The sequence below is a fragment of the Ovis canadensis genome, chromosome 3 (assembly GCF_042477335.2).
Source record: "Ovis canadensis isolate MfBH-ARS-UI-01 breed Bighorn chromosome 3, ARS-UI_OviCan_v2, whole genome shotgun sequence".
In the NCBI taxonomy this organism is placed as follows: Eukaryota; Metazoa; Chordata; class Mammalia; order Artiodactyla; family Bovidae; genus Ovis; species Ovis canadensis.
In genome coordinates this window covers 105,526,373-105,540,401 of record NC_091247.1, presented here as the reverse complement: position 1 = coordinate 105,540,401, position 14,029 = coordinate 105,526,373, and the positions used below count along the sequence as shown (strand labels likewise).

The window sequence follows — 14,029 nt, the reverse complement described above, 5'->3', positions numbered from 1 at the left end:
AGAATTTGCCTGCAATGCAGGAGACAGGTGCAGGAGACACAGGTTCCATCCCTTGGTTGGGAAGATCCCCCGGAGAAGGAAACTGCAACCCACTCCAGTATCTTGCCTGAAAAATCCCATGGACAGGGGAGCCTGACAGGCTGCAGTCCACAGGGGTTGCAAAAGAATCGGACACGACTTAGCAACTAACAACACTGAAAAGTATCTCTTGGGAAGTGAGCAGGGAAAATGAAGAGAGAGAGCCCAAAGGGCCGTAAGGAGGACCACCATTCAGGGCTCAGAAAAAGGAGGACCCCATGAAGGGCTGACCGGTGAAGTCAGAGAAAAATTGGGAAAGTGTTCAGTTTAGGAACTGAGAGAGCAGAGTGCTTCTGGAGGGAGGGAGGGAGCGGCCACCGGTGATGAAGGACTAAGATGAAGCTGCAGAGTGGGTGGGGCTGGACGGCAAGAGGGGGTCATGGGTGGCCTTGACTGAGAGGCATCAGAAGAGCGTTGGGAGCAGAGCCAGGCTGTAGTGGGGCTGGGCGTGCATGGGGCTGGGAGAGCGGGGGCCATGTGTGCATGGAAAGAGAATGGAGGAGTCAGGAGGTGGCTGTTGAGGGAAGGAGGGGCTCTGGGAGGAGGAGAGGGGCATGTCTGTGCACTGATGGAAGTCGCCTGGAGAAAGGACCATGAAAGTGAGCGGGAGCTCCCTGCAGAGGGCACCCCTGCAGAAGGGAGTGCAGTCCTTTTTTTTTTTTTTTTTTTTTTTTTGTGGACCATTTTTTAAACCTTTATTGAATTTGTTGCAATATTCTTCAGTTTTCTGTTGTGGTCTTTTGGCCACAAGGCATGTGGGATCTTAGTTTCCTGACCAGGGATCGAACCCGCACCCCCTGCATTGGCAGGCCAAGTTTTACCGACCACCAGGCAAGTCCTGGAAGCGAAGTTCCTGAGTAGCTGGAGGGATGAATCCAGAGCGCAGGGGGAGAGACTTCTCTCCATCCATCTAGGAAGGAGGAAACAGAAGAGGTGCCAGTCTGGGTGGGACCGGTGAGCTTGCTGGTGGGAAGATGAGCGTTTGGAACTACAGGGAAAGTTCCGGGTGGAACAGGAGGTTGTGAGCATTGTCGTCATCCTGTGGCGGGGGTTGGGGGGAGCAGACCTCCAGAGGGAACAGTGGGGTCTCCTGTGGCACTGATGGCCGCTCACAGACTGAGATCACGAATTCAGAGCCAAGAAGCCAATCGTATCATCTGACGATGTCCAGAAACACTCAGCAGCCCAGCGCAGGCCAGAAGACGGTGGGTGGGTGGGGTTCACTCAGAACTGGGACTTTGCCAAAGGGTTGTAACCTACAAGAGAAAGGCTGAGTTACTGGGGAATTCATGTTGAAGAGGCTGGATGGCAAGAGAAGAGAGGCGTGGCATGAGTGGGCGGGGGCTCAGTGGTCTAAAACCGAAGTAATAGGGCAGTGGCAGGGGTTTGAGCGGCAGGGGTGGGAGGATGAGGACGTACTGGAACCCAGATTTGAGGACAGGGCGGTCCAGGTGTGAGATGTCCCGTCTGATGCGACATCACCCTGAATGAGGGCAGAAGGCCCCAACCCGGAGGGAGGTGCGGTCGCTGGTCTGCTGTGCCTGAGCTCGGAGAGCCAGGCCGGGTGCTGCTGGGATTCCCGGCAGGCTCTGCAGCCCCCTGCCCAGACCCTGCCACTTTCTAGCTGCAGGACCCAGAGACTTATTTCCCCTCTTGGTGCTTGAGTACCTCTACTTGTAAAAATGAGGGCAATAATTTGTACTTGTCTCCTCAAGCTATATGAAGACTAGAGGAGATAATTCAGATAAAGCACCAAACAGTGCTGGGGCTAGTTAAGTGCCAATAAGTGTTAAATATGGAGCTATGACAAACCTAGACAGCATGTTAAAAAGCAGAGATGTCATTTTGCCAACATAGGTCAGTATAGTCAAAGCTATGGTTTTCCCGGTAGTCATGTACAGACGTGACACTTGGACCATAAAGAAGGCTGAGTGCAGAAGAATTAATGCTTTCAAATTGTGCTACTGGAGAAGAATCTGGAGAGTCCCTTGGACTGCAAGGAGATTAAACAGTCAATCTTAAAGGAAATCAACCCTGAATACTCATTGGAAGGACTGATACAAAAGCTGAAGCTCCAATACTTTGACCACCCGATCCGAAGAGCCGACTCATTGGAAAAGCCCCTGATGCTAGGAAAGACTGAAGAATGAAGACTGAGAAATTGAGGGTTGTGTGCGTGTGTGCTTAGTCACTCAGTCACATCTGACTTTTTGCAACCCCATGGGCTGTAGCCCACCAGGCTCCCTTGTCCATGGGACCCTCCAGGCAAGAATACTGGAGTGGGTTGCCATTCCCTTCTCCAGGGGATCTTCCCAACCCAGGGATCAGATCCAGGTCTCCTGCATTGCAGGCAGATTCTTTACCATCTGAGCTGCCAGGAAGCCCCTAGATGAATGAAGGCGATCAGTAAATATCGGGGTGTCCCTCCCTGCCTCCACCACGCTGGAATGTGTACACACACACGCACAGGCATGCACACGGGCACGTTCTTCTGGGATAGATGTTGCTTTGCACCGTAAGTTATTTTCTGAAGCATAGCCTTTGCTCAGTGTCAGCTCAGTTCAGTTCAGTCGCTCAGCCGTGTCCGACTCTTGGCAACCCCATGAACTGCAGCACGCCAGGCCTCCCTGTCCATCACCAGCTCCCCGAGTTCACTCAAACTCATGTCCATTGAGTCGGTGACGCCATCCAGCCGTCTCATCCTCTGTCGTCCCCTTTTCCTCCTGCCTCCAATCCCTCCCAGCATCAGAGTCTTTTCCAATGAGTCAACTCTTCGCATGAGGTGGCCAAAGTACTCGTACTCAGTAAGAGATGCCGCTACCAATGGCCACATATGTGCAGATGGCACAAACACACACTTACGTATGAAACATGCCAGGTTGTCCAGAGCAGCCCCCAATATCAGACACAGTAATGTCAGAGAGGAGGGTGGGATGCCTTCAGACTGTGTCCACCCAGGGGGCAATATGATGGAGGAGGTGCCCTTCCCAGTGGTGATCAGAGGCTGGGCCTGGGTCTATGAGTTCTGAAGACCCGGGGCACAGATGTGCAGGAACAGAGACTGGCCCTCCTTGGAACTCTGAGTCATCTGCTAGCTTTAACGAGAACTAACCCTCAGAGACGGGCTTCCCTGGTGGCTCAGATGGTAAAGAATCCTGCTGCAGTGCAGCAGGCCTGGGTTTGATCCCTAGGTTGTGAAGATCCCCTGGAGGAGGCCATGGCAACCCACGCCAGTATTCTTGCCTGAAAAATCCCATGGACAGAGGAGCCTGGCGGGCTACAGTCCACGGGGTTGCAAAGAATTGGACACAGCTAAAGCGACTGAGTAAGCAGGCAATCCTCAGAGAGGAGCTGGGGTAGGGAAAAGGCAGACCGGAAGAGGACGTACAGGGACTCCAGTCTGGTCCACTGATCAACACAGGTCAGGATCTTGCGAGTTTCAAACCTGGACCCCTGAGAGGCTGACCCTGTGCTGGGCAGTCCTCACAGCTGTTCTCTGGACCAACATTTGATCCTTCTCAGTCACGGGGCAATGAAGCGTCCTCCTCCACTTACCCGCAAGGTTCACTTCCACTGTGGATATTTTCAGTGAAACTCACGGCCAGCTTAAGGCAAATAACGTTCAGTCACAGAAAACATGAAAAAGAAGGTTCTTGGCATTTGGGAACACGGGTAAAGAATTCTGTCTTTCTGAGACTGGAGTTTTATTTGATGTTTCTTGGAAAGAAACCATCTAACTTGCTTTATATAGGCCTTCATGTCTTCAAAGGGTTCAGAATCAGACCGAAAAAAAACCCCATAAATAATCCAAAAAAAATGCTGTCCTCTATCTTATGAATGCTGTTTCCTTCCTCCTCATAAGGTAGGAATATTTATGAACTCTGAAAAGTAATTTCAGGGGGAAGAATGCAACCTTAGTCCAGTTTTATAACAGTGAAAGTGTTTGGTTCTTGCCTTCTGGATTATTTTTAAGGCAGTGCAGTATTATTTATACAAGTTGACATACACAACTCACTGAGGCCAAAGTCCTTCAGATTTATGTCTGCCTTCCTGGGTGTTTATGCTTTTAGAAAAGGGGATTTGCAGCCCGGGAATGTGTATGTTAATCCAAACAGGGCTCCTTCTCACTGCTTCAGACCCCAGATGTAGACTTGACCTATGGGTCCAGCCCTCGGCACCTCCACACCCAACCCGCTCCCCCGACCCATGTGGAATCACCCACACTGGGCACAAACTCAGTTTCAGCCACAGGAGCAAGCTCTCTCATCTCAGCCTGTCTGTCTGTCTGTCTGTCTGTCTAGACATTCCGAGCCCCACCAGGCAGGTCAGTCCCAGGGCTTGGACCCAGGTGGAGGTAACAGGGTCACGACCCATGGGAATGGCTCAAAGCCCAGTCTCTCGGACGCTCTGAGGACAGTTCCCTGTGGCCTCTTCACAGACAGCCATCAGATAAGAGATGTAATATCCCCCAGCTCCCCTGGCCGTCTGGTGGGCAAGTATTTTAAGCCTGATTTCTTCTGGAAGGGAAGTTTAAGAAACTTCTGCCATGGGACTTCCTGGATGGTCCTGGTTTGATTTCTGGTCAGGGAACTAGATCCCACAGGCTGAAACTAAAGAGGCTGCATGCTGCAACAAAGATCAAAGATCTCACGTGCCACAAGTAAGATCTGACATAGCCAAATAAATAAATTTAAAAAAAGAAGAAAAAGAAACTTCTGCCTTGATGCTCTGATCTGTGCACAATAAAAGACCACAGGCGACTGGGTCCCGTGAAGGGAGCCTCTGAGGTGTCTGGAGGGAGATGAGTCTCTCCTGTTCCCACCCAGTTCAGCACTGTCTCTGCTTTACCTGTTTTTTGTTGCTGCGCTCGGGCTTTCTCTAGCTGCAGTGAGTGGGGGCTCCTCTTCGTGAAGCTCCAGCTTCTCACGACGGTGGCTTCTCACGACAGTGGCTTCCCTGGCTGCAGAGCAAAGGCTCTCGGGTGGACGGGCTTCAGCAGTTGCAGCACCCAGGCTCACAAGTAGTGGCTCAGGGGCTTAGTTGCTCCACGGCATGTGGCTTCAAGGCATCTTCTTCCCAGACCAGGGATCAAACCCGTGTTCCCTGCATTGGCAGGCAGATTCCCATCCACTGGACCACCAAGGAAGTCCATTGCTCTCTTAACTTGTCAGGGTGTTCAGGTAGCCATGCTCTTTGGCTAAAGTGAGAACCAGGTCTTCCCACACCTACTAAGTGCAATGCTGGAGAAGCAAGAAATGGGACTCCTACACCCATAGTTCTCATGGAACATATAGCCCAGGCCTTTCCAATCACCAGGCCCCCAGAGAAGAGGACCCAGGTCCCTCACTCTTGTCCCACGGCCACTCCAAGCTCCCCAGGTTCCAACACACACTCAAGCTGGGGCTCTGGGAGCATGTGCGAAGACTTACTGCCCAGACGATGAAACTGAAGGTGGGACTGGATGGGGTGGAGGGGAAGGCCAGGTCAGGAAGGGGCTATTTGAACAGAAACATTAAAAAGCCAACCCTGTGCACATCTGAGCATTTAAGGAAGAGGGGCAGCAAGCCTGTGATGCGGGAGTGAGCCTGGGGTCATCCAGGAGACAGCCCAGGCTGTTGGGCTTGCGTTCAATTAAAGCATCATTTTCTTAGAATCAGTGTGAACTTCCGCTTCATGTGCTTAGTTGCTCAGTCGTGTCCAACTCTTTGTGACCCTCCAGGCTGCTCTGTCCATGGGATTTCTCAGGCAAGAATACTGGAGTGAGTAGCCATTCCCTACTCCAGGGGAAATCTTTACCCCGGGATCGAACCCATGTCTCCTGTGTCTCCTGCCTTACAGGCAAATTCTTTACCCACTGAGCCACCAGGGAAGCTCATTCTGTTTTGTACTAGCCACCAAGTTTAGACAGAAACTTAAGTTTTCAAAATACACATGTCATCAGAGTTGCAAGATGTTGCCTTCATCAAGCCATTATTGGTCATTCATTCGCCAGGGAAACTGATTCACCAGAACCCTGCCAGCAACACGCTCCAGCAGCAGCTATTAAAGGAAGGGGTTTAGAGGAACCTAGTGGCCTGGGGACCTGAGTAGGTGGAGTGTGGAAGGAGGAAGGGACCGCCTCAAAGCAAAAGAGGGGCCCTAAAAGGAGAACCATTTGGCCAAAGACTGGACTTACCTCTTAAAACAGATGTCTGGGATGTGAATCAGCCCAGGTTCTCACTGCTCATTTTTTAAGTGGGGAAAAGCGCAAATTGTGGTCAGCAGCCCAGAACAAAATCTGGCTTTCAGAAAAGAGGATTTGCCATGAATCCTAGTCAGACATTTAGTTGGCACCCACCCGTCCCAAGGTCACCTGTTGAGTGAGTGCCTGGTGCCAGGGACCACGCTGGATAAGAGGGGCTGCCTCGACCCTTACAGTTCAAAGCCCAGAGAGACACGATTGCCACGTCACTATTAAAATCCCCGGGGGGGGGGGGGGGACAAGAGCATGCGTGCGCGCTAAGCTGCTCCAGTCACGTCTGACTCTGCGATCCTAACGGACTATAGCCTACCAGATTCCCCTATCCACGGGATTTTCCAGGCGGGAATACTGGAGTGGGTTACCATTTCCTCCTCCAGGGGATCTTCCCAATCCAGGGATCAAACCTGTGCCTCCTAAGGTTCCTGCGTTACAGGTGGGTTCTTTACTGTTGAGCCACTGGGAGAGCATTTACCTGCAGGCTGACAGCAGGCCGGCCCCAGAGCTTGGTGACTGGGGGCCTGAGTCAGGCCCAGAGACGCTCGGGATCGGGAGTGGCGCCCAGGGGAACGCCGAGGCTGAGCCCGCGGAGGCTCCCCCAGGGCAGCTTCCGGAGGCTGAAAGAGCGTCCTTGCAAGGCCCTGAGCAAGTCCAAGCTGACATCTCCTTGTGTGTGTGTGCTCGGCCCCTTCAGTCCTGGCTTACTCTTCATGTCCCCGTGGACTGTAGCCCATCAGGTCCTCTGTCCATGGGATTCTCCAGGCAAGAATATGGAGTAGGCTGCCATGCCCTCCTCCAAGTCCCTATTCCAGCTGAGGGGTAACATAGACTGTGATTTCTTTCCCAGCTCAGGTGGCCATGTTCCCCCTCTAAGTCCTCAGATCTCATCCCCAGGTACACACTCTCAGGGCAGGCGGTGTGTCCTCCCACGCTGGTCTCTCAGGGGACCAGGAAACATCCGGATTCTGAGACGCTCTCACGTGCCACGCCCACCAAGCTCTGGAAAGCGAGGGTCAAGCACACCGCCGTTTACCCCTTCCTTCATGACCTGCTCAGCAAGCCAATTCCATCCCGCCTCTACCCCTACCGAGCCCAGCCTTGGCCCCTTCCTGCCCCTCTGACCTTGCTGAGCCCTTTGGCCTTGTCAGTGGGAGGCTCTGTCCTACTGGACGATGGATGGGGCTCTCCCTGGGCACACAGCCTGGGGCGGCCTCACCTACACCACACCGTGGCCTTGGCCCTGGGCCCTCCAGCCCACTCTGCCCTCCCACTCATCCTGGATTTGGCAGGACGCACGGATGCCTGTGCCAGGGCAAACTGGCAAAGGGAAACAGAAAGGAGGACTGAACGTTTTGCAACTATAACAGAAAACTAAACAAACAGAAAGCACCTTGTTGAGTGTTGTCTTTCAGAGATTTCTCCCTAGGGTGACGCACTCGCCATATGATGCTGCTGCGGGCCTAGGGTTTCTGCAGACACCCGAGTAAGCCCCCAGTACACCCAAGACATTGTCACACTGGGTCATGTATTGCTATTGTTGCTGAGTTGCTAAGTTGTGTCCGACTCTTTGTGACCCCATGGTCTGTAGCCCACCAGGCTCCTCTGTACGTGGGATTTCCAGGCAAGGATACTGGAGTAGGTCGACATTTCCTCCTCCAGGGGACCTTCCCAATCCAGGGACCGAATCCGCATCTCCCGCATTGGCAGGCAGACATTTTACCACTGAGCCACCAGGGAAGCCTGGGCGCTTTAAAAAAGAGCTTTTTTTTTTTCTAAAGGGAGCTTTTAAAAAATTACTGCACTGGAATCCCACTGGAGTTTTGGAGTGGTTGCTCTGTATGTGGGTATTTTGTATAAGCCCCTGCTAAGTCACTTCAGTCATGTCTGACTCTGTGTGACCCCATAGATGGCAGCACACCAGGCTCCCCTGTCCCTGAGATTCTCCAAGCAAGAACACTGGAGTGGGTTGCCATTTCCTTCTCCAATGCAGGAAAGTGAAAAGTGAAAGGGAAGTCGCTCAGTCGTGTCCGACTCTTCGTGACCCCATGGACCACAGCCTACCAGGCTCCTCTGTCCATGGGATTTTCCAGGCAAGAGTACTGGAGTGGGGTGCCATCATCTTCTCCGGTGTAAGCCCCTGGTGGAGTCCAGTGTCCTCTAGGGTTGAGGGCTGCCCACCCCCCTCTCCATGCAGCATCCGGGCTGTGTCCAGTAGATGCTCCATATAGGCCTTAAGGGAGGCATGGATGGTCCTCCATCTCGTGATTAAAGACCCGGTTTCCTCCAGGTTGTGTTTTGCAAAAAGTGTTTCATTAAAGCAAATGCCTCAATATTTACGCTGTATCCTTTCTTCAAGCTGCCAACAGTTTACAGTCCAACTGGCTGGGACTGCTCTCCAAAAACCCAACATTTTCCCTTTAAAACGAGCTGATAACACTGTTTCTGGATCAGCCCCTAGCTAAGCTGGCAGCTCAACAGAACAGAACTCTCCATGAGCCCTCCCTGCCCTCCCCCGCCCCTCCCCAGCCTCTTCCTCCTGCACCCCCGCTTCTGGACTCAGGAAAGGCCACCCTTCCAGTCGCTCAGGTCCAAGTCCGCGGTTAGGACTGTCCTGCCTCCCTCCTCACGGGGAGGCCGGGTCTCCTGACTGCACAGCATCTCTCCCTGGGTCCCGGGTCCCCCAGGAGGACTCCTGACTGTCCTCCGTGTGCCCATGCTCCTGCTTGCTGCCACCATTTAGGCACAGCCGAAAGGTCTTACGTTTTTCACTTTTTCATTTTGACATCCAGATTGCAAAATAGTGTAAACAATTTCCTTAGGGTCCCCACCCAGATTCCCCAAATATTGACATTTTGCCCCGTTTCTCTATCCTTTTCCCGTACCCCCAAGATACAACCCACGTGTTTGCCTATGGGCTGTCTCTCTGAATGTCAGAGTAAACCGCAGACAGCAATGGCCCTCATCCCTGACAACTTCAGTGTGTGTCTCCCAAGAATAAGGACATCCTCTCGAACAACCATGGTTCAGCGGTCAAAATCAGGATATTAACCTTGATGCAATCCTACTATCTAATCCAGCAGTACCCAACTTTGTGGCACCAGGGACGAGTTTCATCAGTTCAGTTCAGTTCAGTCGCTCAGTCATGTCCGACTCTTTGCGACCCCATGAATCGCAGCCCGCCAGGCCTCCCTGTCCATCACCATCTCTCGGAGTTCACTCAGACTCATGTCCATCGAGTCCGTGATGCCATCCAGCCATCCAGCCTCAGTGGTCCCCTTCTCTTCCTGCTCCCAATCCCTCCCAGCATCAGAGTCTTTTCCAATGAGTCAACTCTTCGCATGAGGTGGCCAAAGTACTGGAGCTTCAGCTTTAGCATCATTCCTTCCAAAGAAATCCCAGGGCTGATCTCCTTCAGAATGGACTGGTTGGATCTCCTTGCAGTCCAAGGGACTCTCAAGAGTCTTCTCCAACACCACAGTTCAAAAGCATCAATTCTTCGGCGCTCAGCCTTCTTCACAGTCCAACTCTCACATCCATACATGACCACAGGAAAAACCATAGCCTTGACTAGTTGGACCTTAGTCGGCAAAGTAATGTCTCTTTTGAATATACTGTCTAGGTTGGTCATAACTTTTCTTCCAAGGAGTGAGCGTCTTTTAATTTCATGGCTGCAATCACCATCTGCAGTGATTTTGGAGCCCCCAAAAATAAAGTCTGACACTGTTTCCACTGTTTCCCCATCTATTTCCCATGAAGTGATGGGACCGGATGCCATGATCTTCGTTTTCTGAAAGTTGAGCTTTAAGCCAACTTTTTCGCTCTCCTCTTTCACTTTCATCAGGAGGCTTTTTAGCTCCTCTTCACTTTCTGCCATAAGGGTGGTGTCATCTGCATATCTGAGGTTATTGATATTTCTCCCAGCAATCTTGATTCCAGCTTGTGTTTCTTCCAGTCCAGCGTTTCTCATGATGTACTCTGCATGTAAGTTAAATAAGCAGGGTGACAATATACAACCTTGACGTACTCCTTTTCCTATTTGGAACCAGTCTGTTGTTCCATGTCCAGTTCTAACTGTTGCTTCCTGACCTGCATAAAGATTTCTCAAGAGGCAGGTGGTCTGGTATTCCCATCTCTTTCAGAATTTTCCACAGTTTCTTGTGATCCACACAGTCAAAGGCTTTGGCATAGTCAATAAAGCAGAAATAGATGTTTTTCTGGAACTCTCTTGCTTTTTCCATGATCCAGCGGATGTTGGCAATTTGATCTCTGGTTCCTCTGCCTTTTCTAAAACCAGCTTGAACATCAGGAAGTTCACAGTTCATGTATTGCTGAAGCGTGGCTTGGAGAATTTTGAGCATGACTTTACTAGCATGTGAGATGAGTGCAATTGTGCGGTAGTTTGAGCATTCTTTGGCATTGCCTTTCTTTGGAATTGGAATGAAAACTGACCTTTTCCAGTCCTGTGGCCACTGCTCAGTTTTCCAAGTTTGCTGGCATATTGAGTGCAGCACTTTCACAGCATCATCTTTCAGGATTTGAAACAGCTCAACTGGAATTCCATCACCTCCACTAGCTTTGTTCGTAGTGATGCTTTCTAAGGCCCACTTGACTTCACATTCCAGGATGTCTGGCTCCCGGTGAGTGATCACATCACCATGATTATCTGGGTCGTGAAGATCTTTTCTGTACAGTTCTTCCGTGTATTCTTGCCACCTCTTCTTAATATCTTTTGCTTCTGTTAGGTCCATACCATTTCTGTCCTTTATCAAGCCCATCTTTGCATGAAATGTTCCCTTGGTGTCTCTAATTTTCTTGAAGAGATCTCTAGTCTTTCCCATCCTGTTGTTTTCCTCGATTTCTTTGCATTGATCGCTGAGGAAGGCTTTCTTATCTCTTCTTGCTATTCTTTGGAACTCTGCATTCAGATGCTTATATCTTTCCTTTTCTCCTTTGCTTTTCGCCGCTCTTCTTTTCACAGGTATTTGTAAGACCTCCCCAGACAGCCATTTTGCTTTCATGGAAGACAGTTTCTCCACGAATGAGGGGTGGATGATCTCAGGATGATTCAAATGCATTACATTTACTGTGCATTTTATTTCTAATTTAAAGCTGCTGCTGGTCTGTGACCAGAGGTGGAGACCCCTTGTTTAATCTACGTATCTGATACAGATGTTACCATCTGTTCCAATCATGTCCTTTATGGCAAAAGGAAAATCCCTCATCACCCAGCAGTCAGCCATCATGTCCCTTCAATATACCTTAATCCGAAATTCTGAGGAGTCTTTCTCAAATAATTCGTATTAGGTTATGTTGGCTCTGTAACAAAAGGCCTTCACTGCCTTGTGAATTTAAAGGGAGCCCAACCAGGAATTCCCTGGTGGTCCAGTGGCTAAGACTCAAAGCTTCCAATGCAGGGCGACCTGGATTTGATCCCTGGTCAGGGAACTAGATTGCACATACTGCAAGGAAGACTGAAGATCCTGCATGCCACAGCTACGACTCAGTGCAGCCAAATAAATAATAAATAACATTAAAAAAACAAAGGGAGCGGGTCTCTCAGATGTGACCCGCTTGGCCCTGCGGCCCCGCCCCAAACTGCCCCCAGGCCGCTTGCTTCTAGACGCAGATCAGTTCCAGCAAGTAACTTTTGAATTAACTATTCCTTTAACTTTCCATATTTAAAAATTCCAAAGTTATACACAAGTAGAGACAATAGTATAAAGTACCTCCATGTTCATGTCATCCAGCTTTAATAGTTACCCACTCGTGGCCAGTCTTGCTCTATCTCTACCCACATCTGTTTCCCACTTTCTGTATTTCTGTGAAGTTCAGCTGTTACTGCCTCTAGGTTGGGAGGGAAGAGAGCAGGGAGGGACTACTGGATCCTGGAGGAGAGAACTCTATTCAGTGACACCTTCAGAGGAGCCGTGACCTTCATCAAGGAGCACGGAAACCCCAAGGTGATCTCACAAGAAGGCAGGCAAGGGGCAGGGATATTCCACCTTATTCTTCTCCCTGTCTCTGATCTCTAGGTGGGGCTTCCTGTTCTCAGACCCTAACTGGATCCAGAGGGCAAGAATTCCTTCCCCTGATGCAAGGTCAGTTCAGTCAGTCAGTCGTATCTGACTCTTTGCAACCCCATGGACTGCGGCATGCCAGGCTTCCCTGTCCATCACCAACTCTTGGAGCTTGCTCAAACTCAAGTCCATTGAGTCAGTGATGCCATCCAACCATCTCATCCTCTGTTGTCGCCTTCTCCTCCTGCCCTCAATCTTTCCCAGCATCAGGGTCTTTTCAAATGAGTCAGCTCTTCACATCAGGTGGCCAAAGTGTTGGAGCTTCAGCATCAGTCCTTCCAATGAATATTCAGGACTGATTTCCTTTAGGATTAACTAGTTTGATCTCCTTGCTTGCCAGGGGCCTCTCAAGAGTCTTCTCCAACACCATAATTCAAAAACATCAATTCTCTGGCGCTCAGCCTTCTTTATGGTCCAATACTCACATCCATACATGACTATTAGAAAAACCATAGCTTTGACTAGACAGACCTTTGTGGGCAAGGTGATATCTCTCCTTTTTAATATGCTGCCTAGGTTTGTCACAGCTTGCCTTCCAAGGAGCAAGCGTCTTTGCTGTCACGATAGGTGACACGGGGATTCTGGGACCAGATGGGGGTGGGATGAGACACCCAGGGGAGCTGCAGCCCCCTCACTTCCCCAGGCTCCCCTGCATGGTAAGGTGGATTCTCAATCACCAGACCACTAGGCAAGCCCCTAAGCACGTTTGTATTTTCATATGCACCTAGGAGATTGGTACGATCTTAATAAACATACTTGGGTCAAATAAATTGTTTAGGAAAATGACCGCCTAGAGCATGGGTCTGCAGTCTTTGGGACCTAATGCCTGATGATCTGAGATGGAGCTGACATAATAATAATAGAAGTAAAGGACACAGTAAATGTAATGCTCTTGAATCATCCTGAAGGCTTCCCCCGCCCCCTGGTTCATAGAAAAATTGTCTTCTGCAAAACTGGTGCCAAAAAGGTTGGGGACCACTGGCCTAGACAACTGAAAATGTAATGAGGTAGTATAAGCTCTCAGAGGTCCTTCTGAGCCAGAAAGTCTGCAATGGAACATGGCATCTCTGGGGTGCATTTTAAGAATGGTCCTCCAAATTTGAGCTTGTTTAGTCAGTAGGGAAGGGGTTGCTATGCTGTGCTGTGCGTTGTGCTGAGGCATTTCTGACTCTTTGCCGTCCCATGGACTGTGGCCCGCCTGGCTCCTCTGTGCTTGGGATTCTCCAGGCAAGAATACTGCAGTGGGTTGCCATGCCCTCCTCCAGCGGATCTTCCCAACCTAGGGATCCAACCCAGGTCTCCCGAGTTGCAGGCGGATTCTTTACCACCTGAGCTACCAGGGAAGCCCAGGGAAGGGGTTCCCTTAGAGCTAAGTGTCCCCAGTTCTGCTTTAAGGAGACAAAGATGAGCAGCTATTATAGTTTTGCCTTCTTGAATCCCTTTTGGAAATGCATGTCATATACAGCTTGGGGAAAGGAATGGAAACCTACTCCAGAATTCTTGCCTGGAGACTCAGAATGGACAGAGGAGCCTGGTGGGCCACAGTCCACGGGGTCACAGAGTCAGACATGACTGAGCACACAATGCAGGACAGAACGCTGAAAAGCAGGGCCTTCGACCTTCCACGGTATCTTCT

The 14,029-nt window shown here is 50.6% G+C and overlaps 1 protein-coding gene across 6 annotated transcripts in view; it reads right to left on the bottom strand.

The window, feature by feature from the left end:
* Window positions 1-801: 801 nt before the first annotated feature.
* BCL2L11 (BCL2 like 11) overlaps window positions 802-14,029 on the bottom strand; it is a 70,231-nt gene continuing 57,003 nt past the window's right edge. For all 6 annotated transcript variants that reach the window (XM_069583983.1, XM_069583980.1, XM_069583971.1 and 3 more), the window contains one exon: window positions 802-1,334. In XM_069583983.1, coding sequence (XP_069440084.1) covers window positions 1,299-1,334 — 36 coding nt within the window. In that variant the 3' untranslated portion in view covers window positions 802-1,298. The remainder of the gene's footprint in view (window positions 1,335-14,029) is intronic.